This window comes from Lissotriton vulgaris, chromosome 11, assembly GCF_964263255.1.
Source record: "Lissotriton vulgaris chromosome 11, aLisVul1.2, whole genome shotgun sequence".
Taxonomy (NCBI): Eukaryota; Metazoa; Chordata; class Amphibia; order Caudata; family Salamandridae; genus Lissotriton; species Lissotriton vulgaris.
The window spans coordinates 731,097,759-731,120,509 of NC_141699.1; the positions used below are offsets into that span (position 1 = coordinate 731,097,759).

At 46.2% G+C, this 22,751-nt stretch overlaps 1 protein-coding gene across 1 annotated transcript in view; it reads right to left on the reverse strand.

Annotated features, from left to right (window-relative positions):
* Positions 1 to 22,751, reverse strand: part of LOC147683405 (maestro heat-like repeat-containing protein family member 1) — a 150,366-nt gene that overhangs the window by 92,305 nt on the left and 35,310 nt on the right. Inside the window, exon 4 of the mRNA XM_086943845.1 lies at positions 4,067 to 4,189. Within this exon, the coding sequence (XP_086799971.1) occupies positions 4,067 to 4,189 (123 nt within the window). The remainder of the gene's footprint in view (positions 1 to 4,066; positions 4,190 to 22,751) is intronic.

The window sequence follows — 22,751 nt, forward strand, 5'->3', positions numbered from 1 at the left end:
GTATTATATCCTGCAGCTAATCCGTTAACTAATTCCCCTTCGACAATCTTAAACTCATCATATAAAACCTGCAATGCCTGTTTCGCTAATATACATTTTAAATACCCAAGGCTCTGTGTTTCCCCTCTAAATCCAGCTTTGGATGTATTCCATGCAGTCCCTCAGGACACAGAGTGTCTATTAATATGCAAAAATTCCTTTATCCACACCTTCATGTGCTCAATAAATTTTTCATCCATCAAATGCTTCCTGTCAAATGTAAACGCTCTCGGGGCTACACACCGAGCAAGTGCCGGGATTTCAACTACCACAAGTGCATGGTCCAAGGTCACCCTTGGGTATACGCAGATTTTCAGCCCAGTAAACACTGATGTAGGTACAAAACAATAATCAAGACGTACAAGTCTGTTGTGGGGCTGTGAATAAAATGTATATCCTGGGTCTTGCCTATGCAAGCTGTTCCACACATCCAATAGCCCTTGATCAGTTAGTAATTGAAATAGAGCCTTGCTGTCCCGGGGTTTCCTACCTTTATAGTTTCACCCCCAATTTTGAAAATCTTCAGAGGTCAAATTTATATTAAGATCCCCACACAAGAATAACAGAATGGGCCATGTAGTAAGCTCCCCATTCAAATATTCCAATATTGGGGCTTCACCAAGGTTAGAGCCGTATATTGTACAGAGGGTAAATATAACCCCCACTGTCCTACATTCCACAATGGCCCAACGTCCAAACATATCTGCCAAAATATGCCCAGTAGCTTGAATAAAAGGTCTTGCTAAAATCGCCACCCCTCTTGTCATGCTTGACTGCCTTGAGGTTACTAATACTGTGTAGCCTACTTCTGCTAAAACCTTACGTCTTGCCCATGGAATATGCTTCTCTTGCAGATACACCACATCGGGCTGAATCACCCAAAGCTCTCTGGAGACCCTCTGCCTTTTATTATGATTATTTAACCCGCACACATTCAGTGTGCATATTCGAAGGCCTAAATTTGCCATAAATTCAAGGTTGCCATACCTACAGGCCTATACGCGAATCTTTTTAACCCTCTGTACTTTTCTTTGCTGCTATGAATCTTCCTTTTTCTTTTACTTTTACTCCCACCCTCCTCCTTCCCCTCTCCACCACCCTCCCCCCAACACCACCCCAACAGCACACCCCACAGCCCCACCACCTCGATGCTTTAGGACTGTTAGTCCTAGCGGTGACATGCTCCCTACACACAAAAGTGCCTCCCACACCCGTGAAGTCCCCCAACAATTGAACCTAACAAAAAAACCATTAACCTACAGATCAATAGGCCGCAGACAGTACGCATACTCATTCTCTTCCCCCATGACATAACCTGTTGCAACAGCTGGGGGGTATACAATCTTCATAAACAAGAGCTATGCAAATAATTAAGCATAAGAGCACAAAAGGAAGCTGCAAATTTGATAATAATTCTATAGGCCTAATCCCTCCTTATCCTTCCTTGAGGGTTTGCAGAAACTCTTTCGCCAAAATTTCAGAGGTGAAAAACCTAGTATTCCCTTTATGGATGATGTTAAGTTTGGCTGGTTGTAGTAAGAAAGCTTGGGCCCCCTTAGTTTGAAATGGTAGAATAAGCTGAGGTAATTGCCAGCGTTTCTCTACTGTCTGATGGCCGTAATCTGGCCTAACAAAAAATGTAACCCCTTTGCCAACTCTTTTCCTGTCTGGGCGGGCCAGATCAGAAACTGCTTCTCGTGAGAAAAAAAGTTGTTAAATGAAATCAGTATAGCCCTTGGTTTAGCCACTTCTGCCGACTGACCTGGCCAGGCCCGGACAGAAAAGGGAAAACGGTGAACCCTCTGAATCCTCTGTCTGCCAGTCCCATTGAGTTCATTCTGGAAACGCCTCAGTAAACAATTCAATAATAGATTTACGAGGGTCCTGTCCTTCAACCCCTTCAGGAATTTGAAAGACTCGCAGATTGTTCAGCCGAACTCTGTTCTCCAAATCAATAAGTTTCCATAGCATATCATCCTTCACTGCACGTAAAGTCTCATTCATCGTCTTTTGTGAAGCTAGTTTATCCTCCAAATACGAAATACAGGCTTCTGCCTCGGTAATTCTTGCAGTAAACTCTGAGCAAGTCTTGGCGATGCGCCGTACTGAATTTTGTAATTTGCAACAGACATTCTGTGTCCTTTAGCTTTCTAATCGCGTTTCCTCCCTGTGAGTCATTACTGTTTGATATATAAGACTCAAGGATACCTCTTCTGATGGCTCTAGTGTTCTTCGCACCACAGAGGAGTCAGATTTATCCGGGGTTCTAACCATTGACTTTTGCACCGGTAAAGAGGAATTGGCAAAGTAGCAAGACTCCTCTGTCAAAGCTCTTTTCTTCCGCATTGTCTGGGGGCTTCCCTCCGATGAATCCCTTCCCGTATCCTCAGGGGGTGTAGTAATATGCTCACTCAGCTCATCCCAATGTTGAGCCATAGGCGTTTTCCCATTTCTCATCATCTCCTCACTGGATATATCTGAATGATCTGATAATGACAAGAACTTATCCACAAGATCCACCAACTCCGCCTCTTTTGTTAGTGAATCTAGACTGAGTGACTCTGTCCCATTAAGAGCCCCAGCCAAGCCAACCGAGACATTTTCGCTTCTAACCACAATGTTATTATCATTACAAAGCTTCTGTGGTACAACTGGTTCAGTATCTTGGCAACCCAGTTCCAGAGGTTCACCTCACTGTTGTTCACTCCTGCAGGATTCCGCCCATCCTTTTTACCAGCGCCGTTAGCCAGATCCATATTGCTGCCAGATATTAAATTGTCTACGGCAACAGCGTCATACAGAGAAATCTGCTGAGCACCTGAACTCTCCTTCATGATGACCGGGGGGACCAACAACAGCTTCAACACACAATGTTCCTAGGAGCTTGTCTGTTTCGGGATTCGGAATACCCTGGATACCCGTTTTCCCACTCTTCCCTCCTTTGCCTTGTGAGAACATTTGCGGGATAGTGCATTTCGCAGGACTGACCATGCCCGTAGAGTAACCACGGGCAAAGCTCTCACCCTTATTTGTTTTACCATTGAGATTAGAGGCTTTCTTACCGCTCAGCGGCTCCGCATTTTTTCCTACCGTTCCGGAGACAGTTCCAACGGCTGCCACTGTAGCAGCAGCGGTAGCACCATCAGCCAGGGCCTGGGCTTTCCCTCTAGCTCCTTTAGGCGGCATTATCAGTGTTCTGCGATATCCTGTTCTTGACTCTCCAGTAGTTTTGCCTGCAGCAGTTGCTGCTTCTCGGCTCGCCGTCTACGCCCGGCCCCTTGCGGTTACAATGTATCCAAATCGGATTTTGCTGAGATAATGAAAAATAGCTGTCGCAGCACACCTGAACATGCCAATAGTACCAGGACTAAGCTTTGCACACCTCGGTAAGTGCTCATACCCACTTTCACCCTCTCGTCCTCTCACTATCCACAGCACATCTTCCTTACGGGTGTAGGAGGACAGGAGCTACCAGCTCACACGACTGAGCTGGTGGCCACCATCTTGCCTCTGTCAAATGATATTCTATATGTAATATTCTGATATATAGTTCTGTTGATTTCTACATTCCCACCCACTGTAAAACTAAGACAGTGTTCTTGTTATAAGAGCTTCTATATTTCTTGTAGCTCCCATGATATCCCCAATCCAACAAAATCCCTTCTATTTCCTTTGGGTAACTGATTAGACTTTTTCATGTCAGTAATATCTTCGGTTTTTTTGTGCCCCTTTGCGTCTCCCATGCACTACTTCTGCCAGGCTCTCTACTCACATCCATTGTGGAGACAAGTTAATCATCCTGTGCAAATGTTTCAGATACTCTGAGAGAGCCATCTGTATAACCCTGTTAACCATTCAATCGCAACACTGCTAGTTTCCATACCGGCTGCAGACCATGATGGAACTATCTGGAATACCAAAGTTCTGACTGAATGATCAGAAGTAATTCTGCTTTCCCCTGAAGGTTCTGAGGTTTTCCAAGACTGAGTGAACGATCACCATCTGTCGGTGAGAACCTGTTGCTTACCGAGTCCGTCAAGATGCTATCCAGAGTGTCAGCAGTCACCAACATATTGCTCATTGTCACCTCCCTTTGAGTGATGGTAGTATACATACAATGTACAATGGCTAGTTCCTGCAGGGGTGTTAACTGGAAGAAAAAGTACATTTCATACATGTGATTAACAGAGTCAATCAGGAACTTATTCACAAACTGCAACATACTGCAAAATGCTTATCCCAAAACCTTTATCTGAAGACCTCTGCCTCCACCTCTCTTATCTTTACTACGAGATCTTTGCCCCACACATACAACTATAATTTTGTACTACCTGTGGGAGTGATGGGAGGGAGTGGCTGGAAAACAGGGAATAGTTATTACTAAATGGGAGAGCTTTAGGAAAAGGTAGATTGGGTATATATATTCATTAAAAACCAAAGGTTATAGGGAGGTTACAGTTAGGTTCAGATTTTCCACACTCAAAACCATAGAAATTCAGCAGTTATAGCTAGAGTTATCTCAAGTAACTATAACTCAACCCCGCAATGAACTGTTATCTCATCAACAATTTGACAGCAAAAGTTGCACTGCTATTATCAGTAATGTCACAGAAGATGTCATGAGTGAAGTAAAATGTGAGGTGCATGGTGACCTTGCGAGTTATAGTGGCCTTAGGGCAGAAGGTATAGTTACTCCCCATTAGTACCAGGGCTAGACCATGGGGAATGGGGTCCCCAGGGCATAAATCAGCCCGGGGAGGGGTGTCTGCGCGCCCCCCTCACCCTTCTTTTTTTTTTTTAAACCTTTATTCGTAACAAGTGGTGGAAGACAAGCATGAGATCATCAATGACATACATACAAAGCATACAATGATACAGGTGTGATGGAGTGCAGCGGCATACAAAAAATGTCCAGGTGCCATATCCAGAGGGGGAAGTCCAGTGGGCAGAAATAAGGTCACGGCAACAGTAGTGGCCTGGGATGTGACACACCATTACAGAGCATATAAACATACCAATAATACGGACAGCAAGCAAATATCAGTCCAAAGGGGAGAGCAGCGGCAGGGCCGCGGGCACATACGCACAGCGCAGTGGCCCCTGAGGCAAGGCATCATAAGCTGCATCCCAAGAGAGAGGGTAGTAATTCCCCGTTCCCCCGCCAACGATCATAACATACTCCTCACATCGAGAGAGGCCGCAGTGCATACATAGTGACCCTCACATCACGTGGACTGGGCAAGTGGCAGAAAAACGTACAATTCCAACAAACGAATCCACATTAACCCACCCCAACCCGATCAGCACTGTCCGAATCAGAATCCTGCACAGCCCTGGTAAGAAGGTACACCTGCAGTGGACTCCAGAAGTCTCTGGGCCTGCAGCGCACAGGCATCAATTCTGCGTACACATTATATTGGTCCTGACAATAAATGACATCTCTCAGCCAGTCATCGAACTGCGGTACCCTGCCCCTTCCCCAGCAGCAAGCCACACGCCTCTTCGCCAGCAGCAGAGTGACATCCACAAACCTACGATACAATGCCGGCACCGCCCTGGTATAACCCAACAACAGGACCAGAGGGTCAAGTGGCACTCCATTGTCGGTCATAGCCTGAAGAGCATCATGGACCCGAACCCAGTACTCCGAAACCACCCCACACTCCCACGCCAAGTGGAGAAAATCAGCACCTGGCGCATGACAACGAGTGCACCTGTCATCCTCCGCTAGTCGGAACCTGAGCTTCCTAGCCGGGGTGTAGTAAAAACGCTGTATGAATTTGTAGTGTATGATCTTTAGGCGGCAACTAGAGGAGATGTTGGCGGTTACACCACAACAATACTTCCATTGGTCATCAGAAATGGAAATGCCTAGCTCAGCATCCCACTGGGTCCGCGCCCGCCCCGGCGAGACAGCACGTTGTCTCCTGATGGCACTATACAATCGAGACACCAAGTGACGCCCATCAGAAAGCAACAACTCATGAAGTGGCAGGGTCACACCCGGCTCTCCGGGGAACTCAGGCAACAGTGATCTCAGGCCCTGGCGTAGCCGGACATAGTAAAACATATCAAGTGGGGAGTACGCCCCATCCCCGAAGAATTGCTCCAGGGTACGGAAGGTGCCCTCACGAAACAGGTCACCCCAGGTGTGAATCGCAAGACGACTGCACAGGCGTCGGAACCCAGCTTCCTGCAGAAGAGACAGGGCAGGGTGATACATCAAAGGCAACGCAGGTGAGTAAAGAAAAGCAACATCCAGCACCTTTGTGATGCGCTTCCAGGCATCAACAGTGCAGGTGACCGTCGTTTGGTGTGTGTCAATGTCCTCAACACGTCCTAGGATCATGCCCTCCAATGGTAGAGGGTGAGCGACCCACTGTTCGGCGGCCACCTGAGGCATGAACGGTGTGGGGCGCATCCAGTGGTAGGCGAAGTGCGCTTGAGCGCTGACATAATAAAGTTCAAACTCAGGGACGTCAAAGCCCCCATCGACATAAGGCAGCGTCAGCGTAGACCACGCCACTCGTGGCTGTTTACCCCCCCAGAACAACCGAAGCAACTCTGAGCGGAGACGTGAGAAAAAATAAGCCCCAGGATAGTACGGAATGTTTTGAAACAAATACAGGAAGCGAGGTAACACCACCATTTTGATGAGAGATGCCCTGCCCGCCATAGATAATGGCAAAGAACTCCACCTCGTGACGCTATCTGCCAAGTTAGTTATAGCCACACCGTAATTAAGCCGTAGTGTCTCCTCCTTGAGCAGTGACACAACAATACCCAAATATCGCAGGTCGGAGTCACACCACTCCAGGGGGTAGTCAAGTGGGAAACGGTGGACCGCTGCAGTGAGTGGAAAGAATTGGGATTTCTGCCAATTGATATGAACCCCAGATATACCACCAAAGACAACAAACTCACGTAATAACGCATTAAGATTCGACTGTGGGTCTTTCACATAGAGGGTAACATCATCAGCGTACATGGATATGCCAATCTGCCGCTGAAGGCAATTAAACGCGCTCTGTTGATGCAATTGCCGAATCCTACATGCAAGAGGCTCTATAGCAATGGCGAACAAGAGGGGGGAGAGTGGACACCCCTGCCTGGTCCCTCTCGTGATCGGGAAAGGGGAGGACAACACACCATTTACAACCACTCTGGCCATAGGGTCAGTGTAGAGTAGTTCAACCCATGAGATAAATATTCTGGGGAAGCCCATTCTGCACAGGACGTCAATTAAATAACCCCATTCCACCGAGTCGAACGCCTTTGTCGCGTCTAGAAAAACAGCAGCCACCGGGAGCTCCGGGGAGATGGTCGGGATCAAGGAGAATAATGTACGAAGATTATGGGAGGTCCCCCGTCCAGGCACAAAACCTGACTGGTCAGGCAGCACTATAATGGGCATGAGTTCAGAGAGACGCACCGCCAATACCTTGGCCAGGATTTTAACATCGCAGTTAAGCAATGAAAGAGGTCTATAGGAACCCACATCAAGGGGATCCTTTCCGGGTTTGAGTAAAGAGATGATAGCAACTTCCCTCATAGACCCTGGCAGGCGCCCCACTTCAAGGGATTCCTCGAAAACCTCCCGCAACACCGGAGCCATAATATCTACGTAACACTTATAAAATTCGGCGGGGAGACCATCTAGGCCTGTAGCCTTGCCATTATTAAGCGACATGATGGCACTCCTGACCTCGCCGACCTCCAGGGGCCTACCCAGAAAAGCCCTGTGATCATCAGAGAGCCAGCAAAGCGACAGCTCATCCAAAAATCCCCCATATCTCACATCTACGGAGTGCTGGGAAGTGTATAAGTGTGTATAGTGTTGCAGAAATGTGTCCCGGATAGTCTCCGAGTCCGTGCAGCGAGTGCCATCAGCCAAGACCAGTTCCAAGACATCCGAGCTGTGCCTCTGGTGTCTCGTAAGGGCCGCCAGGACCTTCCCTGGTCTCTCACCCTCACAATAATGTCTAGCTACCCAGTATTTTCCCCTATGCTTCGCTTCTCTGGCCGCTTCTTCCTCGTATTCCGATAGTTTACTCCTAAAGTGGCGCATGAGGTCAGGGTCAGGGCCAGCAAGTAGACCATTCTCTAGTCGTTTTAGGTCGGCTTCTAAGTCAGCAAGTGTACGGACAATGGTCCTGAGTACCCCACAGCTCTTGGAGATAGTGAGCCCCCGAATCGTAACCTTGAATGCCTCCCATATTACCTCCACACTGTCCACAGACCCCTTATTCCTCGGAAAGAAAGCCTCTATCTCCTCGCCCAGCTCCGCCTTAAAAATGGGGTCCAGTAGGGCCGATGGGAATAGCCTCCAAGGCGGACGCGGTCGGTGTAGTCCAGGTACCGACACCACAACCCGAACCGGACAGTGATCAGAGAAGGTCCTGGGGAGGTGTGTCACCCCATGCAATCCTGCCACTAGCCTCCTGGAAAGGAAGATATAATCCAGCCTCGCCCAGGTACGGGCCTGCGTCGTGAAATGAGTGCCCTCCTTAACAGTGGGGTGTACATATCGCCAGCTGTCTACCAGCCCTGCCTCCTCCACAATGCCCCGCAATACATCTCTGGCTTGTATATTGTACTGATGACTCCCCTCCGATCTGTCCTCAAGAGCCACCATTGCCAAATTAAAATCCCCCGCCCACACAATATGAGAAGCATCAACAGCAAGCACATGACCCCACAGTGCAAGAAAAAAAGCTGGATTATCAACATTCGGTGCATAACAATTCACAAAAAGCACAGTGATCTGTCCAATCCTTCCCCACAACAGTACATATCTCCCATCAGAGTCCAATTGTGATCCCAACTCCTGGAAGGCAAGTGATTTTTTAATCAATATTGCAACTCCCCTCGCATAAGAGGAGTACGATGAGAATTTCCTCACAGTGGCCCACCTCCCACCAAACGCATATGTCGGTGACCGGCCCAGATGTGTTTCCTGTAAAAGTGCCACCTGTATGGCATGTCGGTCTAGATATTGCAACACATTTCGGCATTTCCTGGCATCATTGAGCCCACGCACATTCCAAGAAAGAATCGATATCTTATCCAACACTTCGACCGCCATTACTCATAGGGTATACGTGTCAAAGAGCCCCGCACATCCGCATCAGGCACACCACACGAGCCATAATAGGAGGCCGTAGCCGCCACACCTTTACCCCACCTAGTAACATGAAAAGCACAATCAGCCACGCCGTCTTCCAACCCCAGAACCAACCCCCCCCTCCCAAAACCGGACAACGCACAACCATGCAACAGGCATGCAGCGCCATACGAGAACATCCAGAGCGCATCGCATCCAACAAGTGAATGTAAAGGTACCAAAAAGTCCCTACCTCCCACCGCCCACCTGACCAACCCCAACCTGTCAGGACCCCCTACCGCCCCCCCTCCCCACACCCCAGGCATCCATCCATTCATCCAAAACACCATCCGCACAACAAGGTAAAGTGTGAACATAGTAGGGGAATTCCCGTTGGGGGTGCCCACCAGAGGTGCACTTCACCACCCCCTCACACTATGCCGCCCTTCCAGCCGATGAGGCAAAGATACAAGGCAGGCACAGTGGTAGGGTGGGTGCCCGGAGCAAGAATAGAAACACAACCTCAACCAACGCCAACCTAACAGTCACACCATGCAGCCTCTCGGAAAGGCACGGAGGACCACCCATCAGCCCACAATATCACACTCTTCGGAAAAACAGCAGGCAGCGGCAGGTGTAACAATGTCAATAGGAAGCGTTCAACACAGTCATCATGCCATCAAAAACCTGATCAGGGGTCTTCTTCCTCTCCCGCCGATTGACGATCATTCTGTCCCAGTCCATCCTGGCGGTCAGCAGCAGCACGTTCCCTCTGCAGCCGCTTCACAAAGTCTTCCGCCTGCTGCGGATTCGTGAAAAAAGTCTGCTTCGCCTGATGAGTGATCCTCAATTTCGCAGGGTAGAGCAAAGCGTAGTCCACCTGGAGGTCCCGAAGCTTCTTCTTAACCGCCAAGAATTTACGCCGTTGTTCCTGCACCACCGGAGTGAAGTCAGGGTATATAGTGAAATTGACACCCTCGAAGGAAAGTGAGCGGGAAGTGCGGGCCGCATGAAGAGCCGCATCACGATCCCGATAGTTCAGGAGGCGAGCAATGATAGGGCGTGGGGCCGCACCGGGGGCCGGTCGCGGTCCAAGCGAGCGGTGCGCCCGTTCCACAATAAACTGGGTAGAAAAGGTTTCCGCCCCAACTGCCCCAACCAAGAGCCTCTCCACATACGTTTCCATCTTTCCAACATTCGTAGATTCCGGCACACCTACTACGCGAATGTTGTTGCGCCGACTTCTCGCCTCCAACTCCTCATTCTTAGCGGCTATTACACGTAGGATATTGTCCATCCGCGCCAACTGAGTGGTATGAGTGGCCGCAGTGTCGTCGTGGTCGGAGATACGCTGTTCCGCCGTGGTCAGGCGCTCCTCATGGACATCAAGTTTCTGTACCACCGCGTCCATGCGGGAGGATAGTTTGTCCACCTTGTCCACAATGGTGGCGAAGCCTTGCCGCATCTCCTGCATCATCTGCTGGAAATCAGGGGTGGCCGGTTGCGAGACAGCATCAGCGGCAGGCGGAGGAGGAGATCGCGAGGTTCCAGCCTCCTGTACCAGGCGGGTGCCCCTTCTGGAAGTCGCCGAGTCAAAGGAGAGCTTAGGTTGCTTATTATCAGGTTTGCCCATGGTGGTACACACAACGCACGCACTAATGGCGTAAGCAGGGAGGCCTGAGGGTTGAATCTCGAAAGCAAGTCCACGGTCAACCCAGCGATGCACTCAGCAGGGGACTCCGCGCAAACAATGTCAACAGTGGGTCGTAGAGTGCTCACCTCCGTACGGAACCACCAGCAGTCACAGTACAGACTCACCAGGTCGATACTGCCAACAGAGCAGCCGCTGTAAGGATAGCAGGATGTAGTCCAGAGGGGTCCAGTGATGACCCTGTCCACCACACCTCAAAGTAGAGAGGGCAGTGCCACCGACAGTCCTCAACCAGAGACTGCGTGTAGGAGTCAGCCCCAACAGTGCTCCGCAGGGTCCAGGGCGGTGCAGACCAGGATCACAGGGCAAATCAGGCACAGCAGGGGACAGCCATGGGCCGCGGTATGTGAATGGCGCAAGCGCCGCGCAAACCACCGGAAGGGGCTCGCCGCGTAGCCTAACACGGCCGGCTCCACAATACAGCGACCGCTCCAGTGGAAAAGGGCGCCAAAAGGCAAAAGTCTAGGTCCGCTGTGGTACGTGAGTTAATATCGCCCATAGACCTTATGCCAAGGTCAAGTGTTGAAACACAGCAGGGAGTGACCATGTAGTCCGCAGAGGTACGCCGCCAACAGACGAGTATAGCAGGCTCCACAAGTATGATAAACACAATGGTGCCAAATGAGCGAGCAAACGGCCCCCCCGTAGTGCAAACAGAGAAAGTCCTCTCACCAGCAGCAGATCATCTCAGTTCACAGCACGCCGTCCGCAGGCGCCCAGGGGTAGACCATAGAAGGGGGCACGAGCAGGCATGCATGCCCCGCCACTCCCCTCCGTGTGATGGCCGGTGGTCCACTCAGGGGCGATATCCACGCTCCCGTCAGAGCTCCTCAGTGACAGCCCAGCGTGACCCCCGCAATGTCGCCGCTTCACCCCTGCTTTCGATCACCAGCCACAAGCGCCGCCGCCGGTCTCGTCCATGCAGGCAGCAAAGGAAAGTCCCTGAGGGGGGAGGGGACAGGCCTCCTTCCCAGGTGACAAGCAGCGGGCTGGAGTAATCCAGGACGCCGGACAGCGGAGCGTCTGGTCTCCAGAGCAACAGGCGGTGATTCTTCAGGAGCCACGAACTCCGGATCGGAACCACCGATCGGCGCGGAAATCGAACCGAGTGTAGAATATAATCCCCCAAGGCAGAATCTCGGGTCAGATCAGGGGTCGGCGATGATCCGTAGGATAACTGGCCGGATGAAAGCTCCGGGCTGCAGGCCATGCTGCAGTGCGCCCTCTAGCGCCCCCCCCCCCTCACCCTTCTTACCTATATCTGTACCCCAGAAGATGGGGGTCCGAGGCTGAAAATGGTAAGGGGCCTACATGCTGCCCTCTAAATATTTTATAAAGCTGGGCCCCGGGAAATGGGGACATCAGGGTTGGCTCATCCTTGGGAAGTGGGCCACGTATGCCCCTGACCTATATGCACATACAAAAATGAATGTACCCTCAAGTAATACAACTGGTGCTATGTAAAGTGCTTTGATACCCGATTCGGGTCAAGTTCGCGCTACATAAAACTCTGTAAAAAAAAAAACACAGGACCTTACCCGCACAGGGAATTAAAGAAAACAAGCACATGAGGCTGTACTTGTTTATTTTTTTTGATTTGGCCACAGATCCTCTGGATAATCAGAGAAAAATTTAAATCAAAACATTTTTACCCAGACACGGTTACCTGGGGCTCCCCGCAATCAGTCCTAGGGGGTCAGAGTATTCCTACCCTACCCCATTGCATTTTTTTCCCGTTTTTTTTGTGAGTCGGGCCAAGTCCTGAGTCCCAAGATGTCTACCACTACTTTCTAGTAGAAGTGTTGGCAGCCAATCAGATCTCACTAAGAGAACTGTCGGATCTGCAGACCCTCTGTGTCTCTATATATACATATATATTTGTTTTACTTAAAAACTGCTGAACAGATTTAAACCAAATTACGAGAGCATGCTTTCTGCCAAATTTGGTGTAACTCCATTCAGCAGTTCGGGCTATAGTCACGTTCAAAATTCCTATGGGAAATTACATGAGGAAAAGTTGTTTTGGGTCCTCCTACCTAATGGCAACTGCCAGTAGGTGATTTAAAAATATATGTAAATAAACAAACAAAGGATCCCTATACTCTCAGTCCTTCTTGCAATGATTGTTTCTTCAGATTTTAAGCCGTGCAGTGTCTCTGGCCATTTTTTGTTGCTCAAGTGAATATGGAGAATGGATAGATCTATAGATAGCTCTATTCTTCACTATAAAAACAAAGGGTAAAGGAACGTTATAGTTAGGCTCAGATTCCACTTATATAAAATCTGATCTAACTATAACTTACAGGCCCGCAATGCACTGTTTAATACCTCACATATTACATCACTCATGACATGGTCAGTGACATCATTGAGGACATCACTAATGACATTATCCACAGAACTACTCACACACCCTCTCACACTCCTATATATCCTCTCATGCACCCGCTCACACACCCACACAATCACTCACAGACCCATACAAGTACTCACACAACCACTTACTCATCAATAAAGCCACTCACACACCCACTTATAGTGAAGATTCGTCAAACTACACCAAAGATATAAACAAGTTACAAAACCCTTTTCCTATAGAAACATGGTCTAATTGTCCAAACTATAACTACCTACTGGCGTCCGTCAGTAGGTAACATGGCATACATCTATGTATACATATTGTCAGCATACAAATATTTATTGGGCTTTAATCACAACCATACAAGAACATAAAATCATATGTTTATAAAATAGTAAAAACTAGTAGGCTTAACATTTTTTAAAGAAATACGAATGTGTCAACAGTAACAATACATTATATAATCTCATGCATCACATCAAGGTTAATCAGGTCTAGATTGTCTTGATCTCAAAGCAGCATGTAGAAAGCATGAAACAGCAAAAAGATAATGCTTGATCATCAGGAGCTGCAGATACATAAGTGCCAGGTATGATTGTGAGTTGTTCAGAACTTTCAGTAACGGGAAAAGGAACTGCTTCCTAGGCAAGCTCAAATATTTGCAAAACAAAATGTAGGGTAGCCTGTGGAGACATATTGTTGCATCCACAGGGCCTTAAGTGCCTGAAAGAGACTGACCACTAGATGTGGCCAAAAGATGATGTAGCACGTTAACCTTGAATCGTACCAACAGAAATCTATCCCTTTCATTAGATAGGAGAGAAAGGAAAGCTTCATGCCCTGAACAGTTTTTAAAAATAAATGCCCCTATACAATGGGTTTCACAAGCTCTATGTGTTCATGTTGTAATAAGGGACTTTTGAGAAACAAGTCTCTCACTCTTTTGAGTTCCAGGGGGTACCGGGAGCAATAATTGCAGTATATGTTCACCCAACCCATGCTGTTAAAAGCTGCCTTCACATAAGCAATCCAAGGGATTTGATGAATGTTGTCAAGGGTCAGACAATCAGACAAAATCAGTCTATTTAGTTGGCATCCTTCCCCAGTCTATATCTTGATCCAGCACAGCAAGGGTCTGAGAGCAACAAGGTCACCAATGTATCTAAAACAAAGTTCCTGACAAACAAAAAAAACTGGGGTACTTTGTGGACCCGCAGAATACACCTTAAAATGTATTTTCTGTGAGTTCAATTTTATCAACAGTCATGTAACCCCATACATCACTGTCATCTAGCTCCTTGGAGATGCACTTGGACTAAAAAAACTTAATTAGAGGGTCCAGTCACCATGAGCCCAACCTCTGTGCAACGCTAACTACAGTCCCCGTGGTCTTGACCAAATCACAAGTCTTACCCTCAACTAGGGATTTAAAACTCATATTAGCATCAAATAGCACCAGCAGGTAAGAGAAAGCTGGGACCTTACCCAGGGTATGACTCCCCACCTTGAAGGTTTTGAAAGTGGTGGAAAAGTCTGCGATATTAAGAACTCTCTCCGCAAGTTGGGCTTTAAATATGATATGCTCTACCCTTCCTGGCTATGATTTGAGGCCAATGGGAAGCCTCGCTCCTTGACAACCCAGCAGAGGCAAACGACTTTTGCAAACACTTTGCTTTAAAGTCCTCCTCTTCTAGACAGAACACGCTACAAAGTACTGGATCACCGACTCCTGCTCCTTAGTCCCCTTAGTGCTGGTATGGCCTGTAGTATTTGGATTCTCCCTCAAAATAGGGACTACTTCTGCATAACACCTGTGGACTGCCTCAGACAGTATGCTTTGCTCATAATTGCCTTCTATTACTTTTTCCATACAAATGCTGTTTATATGTGGTTGATTCTTCCTTTCTATTTCAGCTATTCCTCTAGGAATGGGCCACACCAAGCAAACACGTCAACTCTCCCCCATGGAGAACACTGCAGTAGCCTCATTGGGATTTTTTAGTTCTTTGTTTCTCCTTTTCGGGGCTTTATTGGATGTTTTCCTATATAGAGAGGGGGGGGGGGTAGGTGTGGGCCCTTTCTGCTTTCTCTTCAGTTTTGTATTTGTTTGTTACCCTTTGCACAACAGGTACACTATATGCCAGCTTATGACATGGCGCTGTTCTTTTCACACCTGTTTACTCTATGCCATCTCAGACAGGCCCTGGAGAGGTGATAGACATTACTTCCCTTACTTGAAAGATATGAAGCATCAATAATCCATGTAAAGGCAAACAAGTCCTCTCATATCTGTCCCGACATAGCCTTCCTTCAGGAAACACGTCTCCTACCCAATGACGCCCAATCATATGCGACTACTTGGGCCCCCCGCTATTTCTCCTGTCACGGCTCCTATTCCTGTGGATTCTGCCCCCTCATACTTGAAAGTAGCCCCTATTCCCTCCATAAATGTCACTCTGACCCGAATGGATACTATTTAATCCTACAAGGCAGCCTCACTGACAAACAAGGTCTATTAATCAACATATACGCCCCAAACACTGAGTATCCACAATTCTTTCAGGAGTTTTATGCCCATATGGGACATGCAGATGCCAACTTTGCTCTTCTGGGTGGGGATTTCAACATGGTACATACTCTAGCATTGACTCTAGTACCCAGCTGAGTGGTTATCCCCAATCATGGAAAGCACTCATATTGCAGACGCTTATGCTCTACAGGATATCTGATGTGCTCAACAGCCATCCACACCTGGTTATACCTTTTACTCTGCCCCACATGATATTTTGACATGGCTAAATTATTGGTTCTTGTCCGCTTATGTTTCACTCTGGACTACAAAGGTAAAACTTCTACAGCAAACTCTATCAGATCATAGCCCTGTTCTCCTAACCCTAGAGGTCCCCTATGGATGTAGATCAGGGCGCACCTTGAGTATCCATCACTAGGCTCTACATGATCCTGTCTTCTGTAGCGAACTCCTTCATTCCATCGTCCACTACTTTGCAATGAACTCGGGCATGGTCTCCACACAGGCAACCCTCTGGAAGGCCTTTAAAGCATTTATCCGTGGGGTGTGCATATCCAAGCATCTGAGTATCCTATGAGATATCCACTCCCAACCGCAATGCTTTTAAACCTCCAAGGTATAGACTTAAGTGCCTCCTAAGGTGGCGGCCTCCAACTCCATTGACGTTTAGTATTGTTGACTGAATTTATGCGATCTGGCTGATAGGCACTCTTGTGCGGATAATCCACCCTAATCGCCTAGGTAGTTATGTCGATGAATTGCGCACCGTCTCTGAGCCTTCTGTTTTTGTTGGCGAAGATGTTCTGGCAGAGTCCCAATGCTATTATGAACTCCATTATACATCCTGCATGCCTGACAATGCACCAGAGATCCCATCATACTTGGTGGAGATCGCCATAGGTCTGGCCCACTGATGGCCAATGACAATTTTTTAGCAAGATGATTTTTTGCGAGGAGGTCACCCAGGTGATCGACTCTTTAGACAGGTCCAATGGCCCATGGCCTTGATGGCCTTATGAGAGCTTTCTATAAAGCTTTCAAACAACAAGTCACCCACATCTCTTTGCAGTGGTCAACAGGATCTCCTGCCAAACACATGCTGTAGTTACCCTATTGGATGCCGAAAAGAGGTTTGACCCCTTGGAGTGGCCCTTCTTGAAAGAAGCTCTGATCAAACTGGGAATCCCCACCGCGCTCATCTCCTTGGTCATGCTCTTATATCCTAATCCTGTGGCACGCCTGGGAGTCAATGGCTCCCTCATGGATTTGTTCCCTATATTGAGGTGGACTAGGCAAGGCTGCCCTTTATCTCCTCTCCTCTACATTCCCTTAATGGACCCTTTGGTCTGCCACCTTCTGGAGCGCCACATACATGAGGCTCCCACGCTTCATTTTTTAAAATATTTTCGGCTGGAGTCACGCTGGGTGTGAAAATCCAGCCCCCCAAAAAATGCTCTTTTGGCCCTGTGGGACCCTCTGGTCAGGCCTACGTGGTCAGGGTGCTTTTACCCGGCCCCTTTTCTTCTTTTTTAATCGTTTTTCTTTCTCCTCATACCAAGTGACAAGATGGCTGTCAACACTTCCTGGTTACAAGTGTTGGCAGCCAATCAGAGGCAAGCTCCACTGTGTTACTTACTGGATCTACTGAGTGGGCTAGTTGGACCCCACACTGAAAAAACCATAGGTTTCAGGGACTTTATAGTTAGTTGGAGATTTCACTCGTACAAAACCATAGAAATAGTCAGTAGACCTAACTTTAACTCGTGCCCATGCAATGCACTGCTGATGATGTCACATATTACATCACTCATGACATGCTCAGTAACATCACTCATGACATCACTGATGACATCTGAAATTTTCCATTGGGCATACAAGTCACACAGTCCTTAAAATAACAAACGGAGATGTCGGTTCACCATCTGCCTACTGGCTCTACTGCTGTCTCCCGATTGGATAGAAAATAGCCAATTGTGACATTAAATTGCTTAAATTCTCATGGTTCTGCCTATGTCGAACATTTACTTTTGCCACACTGATGAAGGCTGATTGCTGAAACGCGTATGTGGCCAATAAAGTTATGTTGAATGCCCCAGGAGTGTTTCAGTTGCTTTTTTGGTTTTTGGTTGTTGAATGAAATTGATCACCCCCCCGCTAATTGGAGGCACCAGTTGTGAGTTCGGAGGAACTGGTGGGAAACGTGTATGGATATATATATATATATATATATATATATATATATATATATATATATATATATATATATATATATATATATATATATTCACTGAAAAAACCATAGGTTTCACACCAGTTATAGTTAGGAATTAGCATTTAAAAAACCTATTAAATTCACTGAAAAAACCATAGGTTTCACACCAGTTATAGTTAGCTGGAAATTTTACTGATATAAAACCATTGAAATTCCCACGTTATAGTTAGTCGGACTCACTATAACTTGCGCGTGCAATGCACTGCTGATGACGTCACATATTACATCACTCATGACATGGTCAGTGACATCACTCATGACATCACTGATGACACCATCCAGTGAATATGTGTCTTTCTGAAAAATAAATATTAGTGAGTTATGTTTAAATATTTAAATACATATATTAGTGTTTCACTTTGTGTATAAGTGGCTACATGTGTTGATAAGTAGCTACATGCGTATGTATATGGGTTATTTGATATTTTTATTAGTATTAGTATGAGTGTCTATATGGTTAGGTGGAGGTATTACTTAGCACATAGATGCATGAGTGACTGACTCTTTGTTTGTATGTGTTTTGAAGACAGCATATGTACAGGACTGTATGGGTGGATGAGTGTCTATATGTGTTTGTTAGTGAGTGAATGACTGTCTCACTAGTGTCTTTATCAGTAACTACATATGTTTTAATCTAGTATATATGAATATTGATGTATATAACTGAGTATATGTGAGAGTAAGAGATTGTAAGATTTCCTGTTTAAATAAGTATGTGTTTCTATAAGTGATTGTTTAAGAGAATAAATATGTGTAATTTTCAATAGAAGTAAGGTGGAAGTGTGTGTATAACTCTATTTTCAAATAAATGGTTGTTCAATAGTTTATTTGCACGTGTGAATATGTGTGTGAGTAACTTTTGGATGAATGTCGGTGTGTAACAGAATGTATAGGTGTATCTCTTCATATGATGAGTGAGTATATGTATGAGTGACTATATAGAACTGTTGGTGAATGAGTGGATGAGTATATAGATAGTGGAAGTACAGAATTGCTTGTTGTAACTGATATAGGTATGTCCATTTTTTAAAAATTTCAGTTTCTATTTTTGAATATGTGTCTCAAGGGTTACTTTACACTGAGAGGAGGTCTGTCACTATGTCACAAGGATGGTGTCATCAGTGATGTCATGAGTGATGTCACTGACCATGTCATGAGTGATGTAATATGTGACGTCATCAGCAGTGCATTGCACGCGCAAGTTATAGTGAGTCCGACTAACTATAACGTGGGAATTTCAATGGTTTTATATCAGTAAAATTTCCAGCTAACTATAACTGGTGTGAAACCTATGGTTTTTTCAGTGAATTTAATAGGTTTTTTAAATGCTAATTCCTAACTATAACTGGTGTGAAACCTATGGTTTTTTCAGTGAATTTCAAAGGTTTTTTAAATGCTAATTCCTAACTATAACTGGTGTGAAACCTATGGTTTTTTCAGTGTATTTCATAGGTTTTTTAAATGCTAATTCCTTTGTATATCGAGTTTCTAACCTTTTTTTTTTTTACAATTTGCTGTTTTTTTTAAGTATTCATTTTTTTTATAATTTTTTTTTTTTGCGCTCTGGGTGCGCGCACGGGGAAGCTTTCAGCTAAGCTCTCCTGTAAGCTTCTCCGTGCGCTCATCTGAAAGCGCACCCAGAGCGCAACTGTCGTTCGTGAAAAAAAAATATGAATGAAAAGTTAATAATAATGCAAAACATTTCGTACCATACAAATAAAATTTGTTTTTTTTAATATGGAAAATGATTATGCATTTCTATTAAAGATTGATGACGTCACTTCGGCGCGCAACGTACGTGCCCTCGGAAGCGCATACGTGCGCGGCGCCTAAACGCACGCAAAAGCGCCTACGGTCGCGCCACGTGTGCGCCCCGGAAGCGCCTACGATCGCGCTGCGTAAACGCACCCGGAAGTGCACCCGAGCGCGCATCGTAAGCGTGTCAGGTCATGTGACCCTAAAATAACACTTTTCATTGGTTGCTAACAGTTTTTTGTTACAATGAATGAAATCCCCACCCATTTCCTTCACTTCTTCTTTCACTTTTGTGACTGAAAGACCTGCCTTTTTTGCTGCTCCATATTCCTGGATTCATCATGGCTGCCAGATCATCCAGCAGTGAAGATGACTTCATTGATGAAGAGCCACCTACCCCAAAGAAGAAGGGACATTTCATCTGGAAATTCTTTAAATTTCCAGCAGACCAGAAAAAGGTGAATGCACCAAAAGTAGAGTGCAGGATCTGCAAAAAGGTCCTGTCACGGGGTAACCCCCAAAAAAAGTACTCTTTTGGGAACTTTACGATGATCAGACATGTGGAGACCAGGCACCCCCAGAATTTTGCCCGGGAAAGTGTCAGGGCTCTGGCACAGGAGGTTCCTAGAGATGGGGCCTCTACATCTACAGGAGGAGCAACTTCTTCCGGAAGAGATCAATCTCAGGGGCAGGTGGCAAACATCCAACCTGCATTCAACCATGGGGTCGTCAGATGCAGATACTGCAATCAACTCCTCACCTATGGGGAGCAAAGTGTCCTGCTCATGGTTCGGGCATTAGAGAACCATCACTGCCCTTCCCACCCCTAATTTTTTTCTTTTCTTTTTGCTCCTGTTGAGCAGTTTCTATTCCCTGTTTTTGTTCCTCTTCAGTTAAAAGAAGAAAACCAAAAGTTCTTTTCAGAACTACCTCCAATTCTCATCAAAGAGCTATAATCTTAAAAAATGAAGAGTAAGTGAAATATAGTGCATTGATAATTGAAAGGAGAATGAGTAAGAAAGAACAGAAAGGTATGAGAGGTGAAAGGAAGTGAAGTAGGAGGACTGAAAGAAGGTGAGTGTTAGAAAAGAAATTTATGACACAGTGAATAAACTGGAGGCCTCATTTCTGAAAAGTGACGCATCGCTACGTGAAAATAGCGATGCGTCACTTATCTGGACGCACTCCTTATGACATTCCACATATGTCATATTTAATATATGACTAATCAATTCGCAAGGAGTTACAGATATGTCAGTATTTCTGACATATCTCTAAACACAAAAGTAACGCATTGCAGGAGTGCGTCACAAAAGTGACGCAACTCCAGTAATGTGTCCTTTCACATGGAAAAAGCACCATGTGAAAGGTTTGCTGTGAAGCAGGCGCAAGATTTTGGCGCAACTGCATCCTAAAAGTGACGCACTGCGTCATTATTACCAAGCTTTTTGCAAGGAACACCCCCTCTGCATGCATTATACCTGACACTATTTTTTAAAAAGTGACGCATGTAGGTACATGGGTCACTTTTTAAAACTCTGCGCCATATTGTATCTGCATCAGGTATAATGTATGCAGAGGGGGCAATCCCTCGCAAAAAGCTTGGTAATAACAACGTACTGATATCTATGAGATTTCCCTGCGTCACTTTTAGGATGCTATTGCGTCAAAATTTTGCGCCGGCCTCGCATCACTTTTATGTTTACACATATGTCAGAAATACTGACGTATCTGTAACTCCTTGCAATATGATTCGTCATACATTAAATATGACACATCTGGAATGTCATAAGGACTGTGTACAGAAAAGTGACGCATCACACCAGCAGTGTAATAAAATGTGCCTCGTTGCACTATATTTAAAGGATGCAACAGCATCCTAAAAGTGACGCAGTGAAATCTCAAACATTTCACTGCGTCGCTATTACAAAGCTTTTTGTGGGGGAACACCCCCTCTGCATGCATTATACCTCACGCAGATATAATGTGGCGCTTGATTTTAAAAAGTGACCCATCTACCTAGATACCTCACTTTTTAAATATAACGCAACGCAACACATTTTTTTACACTACTGGTGCAATGCGTCACTTTTCTGTGCGCACTCCTTATGACATTCCAAGTAACGCATTGCTGGAGTGCGTCACAAAAGTGACGCAACTCCAGTAATGTGTCCTTTCACATGGAAAAAGCACCATGTGAAAGGTTTGCTGTGAAGCAGGCGCAAGATTTTGGCGCAACTGCATCCTAAAAGTGACGCACTGCGTCATTATTACCAAGCTTTTTGCAAGGAACACCCCCTCTGCATGCATTATACCTGACACTATTTTTAAAAAAGTGACGCATGTAGGTACATGGGTCACTTTTTAAAACTCTGCGCCATATTGTATCTGCATCAGGTATAATGTATGCAGAGGGGGCAATCCCTCGCAAAAAGCTTGGTAATAACAACGTACTGAAATCTATGAGATTTCCCTGCGTCACTTTTAGGATGCTATTGCGTCAAAATTTTGCGCCGGCCTTTCACTGCGTCGCTATTACAAAGCTTTTTGCGGGAGAACACCCCCTCTGCATACATTATACCTGACGCTATTTTTAAAAAGTGACGCATCTAGGTACATGGGTCACTTTTTAAAACTCTGCGCCATATTGTATCTGCAACATGATTCGTCATACATTAAATATGACACATCTGGAACGTCATAAGGAGTGCGCACAGAAAAGTGACGCATAACACCAGCAGTGTAATAAAATGTACCTCGTTGCACTATATTTAAAAAGTGACGCATCTAGATAGATGCGTCACTTTTTAAATATTGCATAACAATGCGCATTTTTTTACACCGCTGGTGCGTCACAAAAATTGACGCACAGGAAGCGCAAAACTAACAGCGCAAGGCCTTCATAAATATAGTCCTGGATTTAGGGGGTCAGAGGGGGTCTACTCTTCCCCCTTATGATCCAATCAGCTTCCTGCGCGCATC